Genomic DNA, 1,896 nt, shown 5'->3' with positions numbered 1-1,896 from the left:
TTTTTATTAGTTTAATTACATGAGGATTATATTTAAATAACTTTAAATAAATCAAGCATATCAGTTTAAAATTGAAGAATATACCTTTAGCAAATACACAAGGACTTTCATAAGTAATCATTATCTCATTATTTCTTATGAAAACCTGGGGACAGTTTTACTACTTTTATTTTGAATATAAAAAAATCAAAACAACATTAATAAAAAAGCAAGAAAAATAACCCACCTCAAACCTACTGTTATTCTGACAACTCAAATTTCCATTTTTTCTTGCTTTCTTACATCCTTATCCACAAATATCATTTTTATATAGTTGTGATTATAGGAAAAGTTTCATTTTATATGTTTCAATCAATGAACCTTATAAGAATTTACCATGTTTGCTAAACACTCTTGCTAATTATAGATTTAATGAATAACTGATATTTTATCCAGGATGTATATCATAATCTACTACATGTATTATTGGACATTGTTTTAAATAGTACTAAAATGAGCAAATTCGTGCATTTATATATATTTTTTCATTGGCTTACATTCTTTGCCTAAATTTATAGGATGATAGCTATCAGGTGAAAGAGTAAGAACATTTATATGTTTCTACATAATTATTGCATTATTTTTTTTAATTTTTTAAATTTTATTTTTATTTTTTTAAGCAAAGACTATTTTTAAGAAAAATGTGTTTTCTCATTTTCTATTCTTGGCATAAGTTTTAATTCTTCCCAAAACCTCCTGAACCCCTTTCAGTGTCATCCAAAACCTGAACTTCCTCTATTTCTGGATCAAAAATCCGTTCACAAATGAGCTGTGCAATTCGATCACCCTTTTTTACTTCTAACTTTTCTTTGCCAGAATTAAATAGTACAACACCCACATTTCGTCTATAATCTTCATCTATGACGCCAGCTCCTACATCTATGAAGTGTTTCGCAGCCAAGCCAGAACGGGGAGCTACTCTTCCACAACACCCAGAAGGAAGAGCTATCTGAATGTCTATTTTCACAAGGGCTTTTTCCATAGGTGGTACTGTATAATCATAGGCACTGTACAGGTCGTAGCCCGAGCCCCGCGCGGACTCCTTACTCGGGGCGGTGGCGTGCTCAGAGAGCCGGACAAAGCCAGGCCGCTTAGCGTCCTCCGCAGGCGGAGGCCGCTTTCTGGGGGTGATGGTGGGTGTCGCTTCAGAGCAGGGCATGGCAGAGCAGAACGAGAGAAAAGAGGGAACAAGTGGACTCCTTGCATTATATTTTTTTTAAAGTAATATCAATTCGAAGGCCAAGTTTCAATTAATTACTCTAACAGTTTCAAACCATTATCATTATGTATTCTAGTGTTTGGCCTAATTTAATGTATATGTAACATGATACTCAAAGAAGTGGTTTTTGATTTTATGATTGCTAGGGAGATCACATATATGTTTGTGCAATCTGTTTGAGATGATTTTTGCTGTCATGGTCATTAAAAGCTGGTTTAGATAATTAGATGAAAATATTTTTATATATGTGTTCTTTTATGTAAACCCAGATTTCCATCTGACACTGTAAATACTCAGTTGAAAGGATAATACTTTAACATTTCTTAGAGGCAGGTCTGCTTACTCTGAATTCTTTCTGCTTTTATATATCTGAAAGTGTCTATTTCACCTTTGTTTTTAATATGTATTTTTGCTGTGTGAAGAATTCTAGATGACAGTATTTTTCTTTGAGTATTTTAAACGTTTTCCTTCTCACTTACATTGCTTCTGATTGAAAAAAATCTCATGTCAAGCTTTTTTAATTTTTATTTGTCGTGTCAAACTTTTCTTTCTTACTCTGCATGTGATCTGTCTTTATTCTCTGGCTGCTTTTAAGACTTTTATACCACTGGTTTTAGGCAATTTGATTATGATGTGCT

At 32.8% G+C, this 1,896-nt stretch overlaps 1 protein-coding gene across 1 annotated transcript; it reads right to left on the bottom strand.

Annotated features, from left to right (window-relative positions):
• Nucleotides 1-686: 686 nt before the first annotated feature.
• Nucleotides 687-1,232, bottom strand: LOC106984477 (deoxyuridine 5'-triphosphate nucleotidohydrolase, mitochondrial-like). The gene has a single exon (XM_053201939.1). The coding sequence runs from the start codon at nucleotides 1,196-1,198 to the stop codon at nucleotides 716-718; it is 483 nt and encodes a 160-aa protein (XP_053057914.1). The 5' UTR covers nucleotides 1,199-1,232; the 3' UTR covers nucleotides 687-715.
• Between the last annotated feature and the right edge of the window lie 664 nt (nucleotides 1,233-1,896).

This window comes from Acinonyx jubatus, chromosome X (assembly GCF_027475565.1).
Source record: "Acinonyx jubatus isolate Ajub_Pintada_27869175 chromosome X, VMU_Ajub_asm_v1.0, whole genome shotgun sequence".
NCBI classification, from domain to species: Eukaryota; Metazoa; Chordata; class Mammalia; order Carnivora; family Felidae; genus Acinonyx; species Acinonyx jubatus.
This window is presented reverse-complemented; position numbering and strand designations above follow the sequence as displayed.

Excerpts from the sequence above, each read along its gene's own strand:
- LOC106984477 (XM_053201939.1), bottom strand. The coding sequence starts at position 1,198 with ATGCCCTGCTCTGAAGCGACACCCACCATCACCCCCAGAAAGCGGCCT.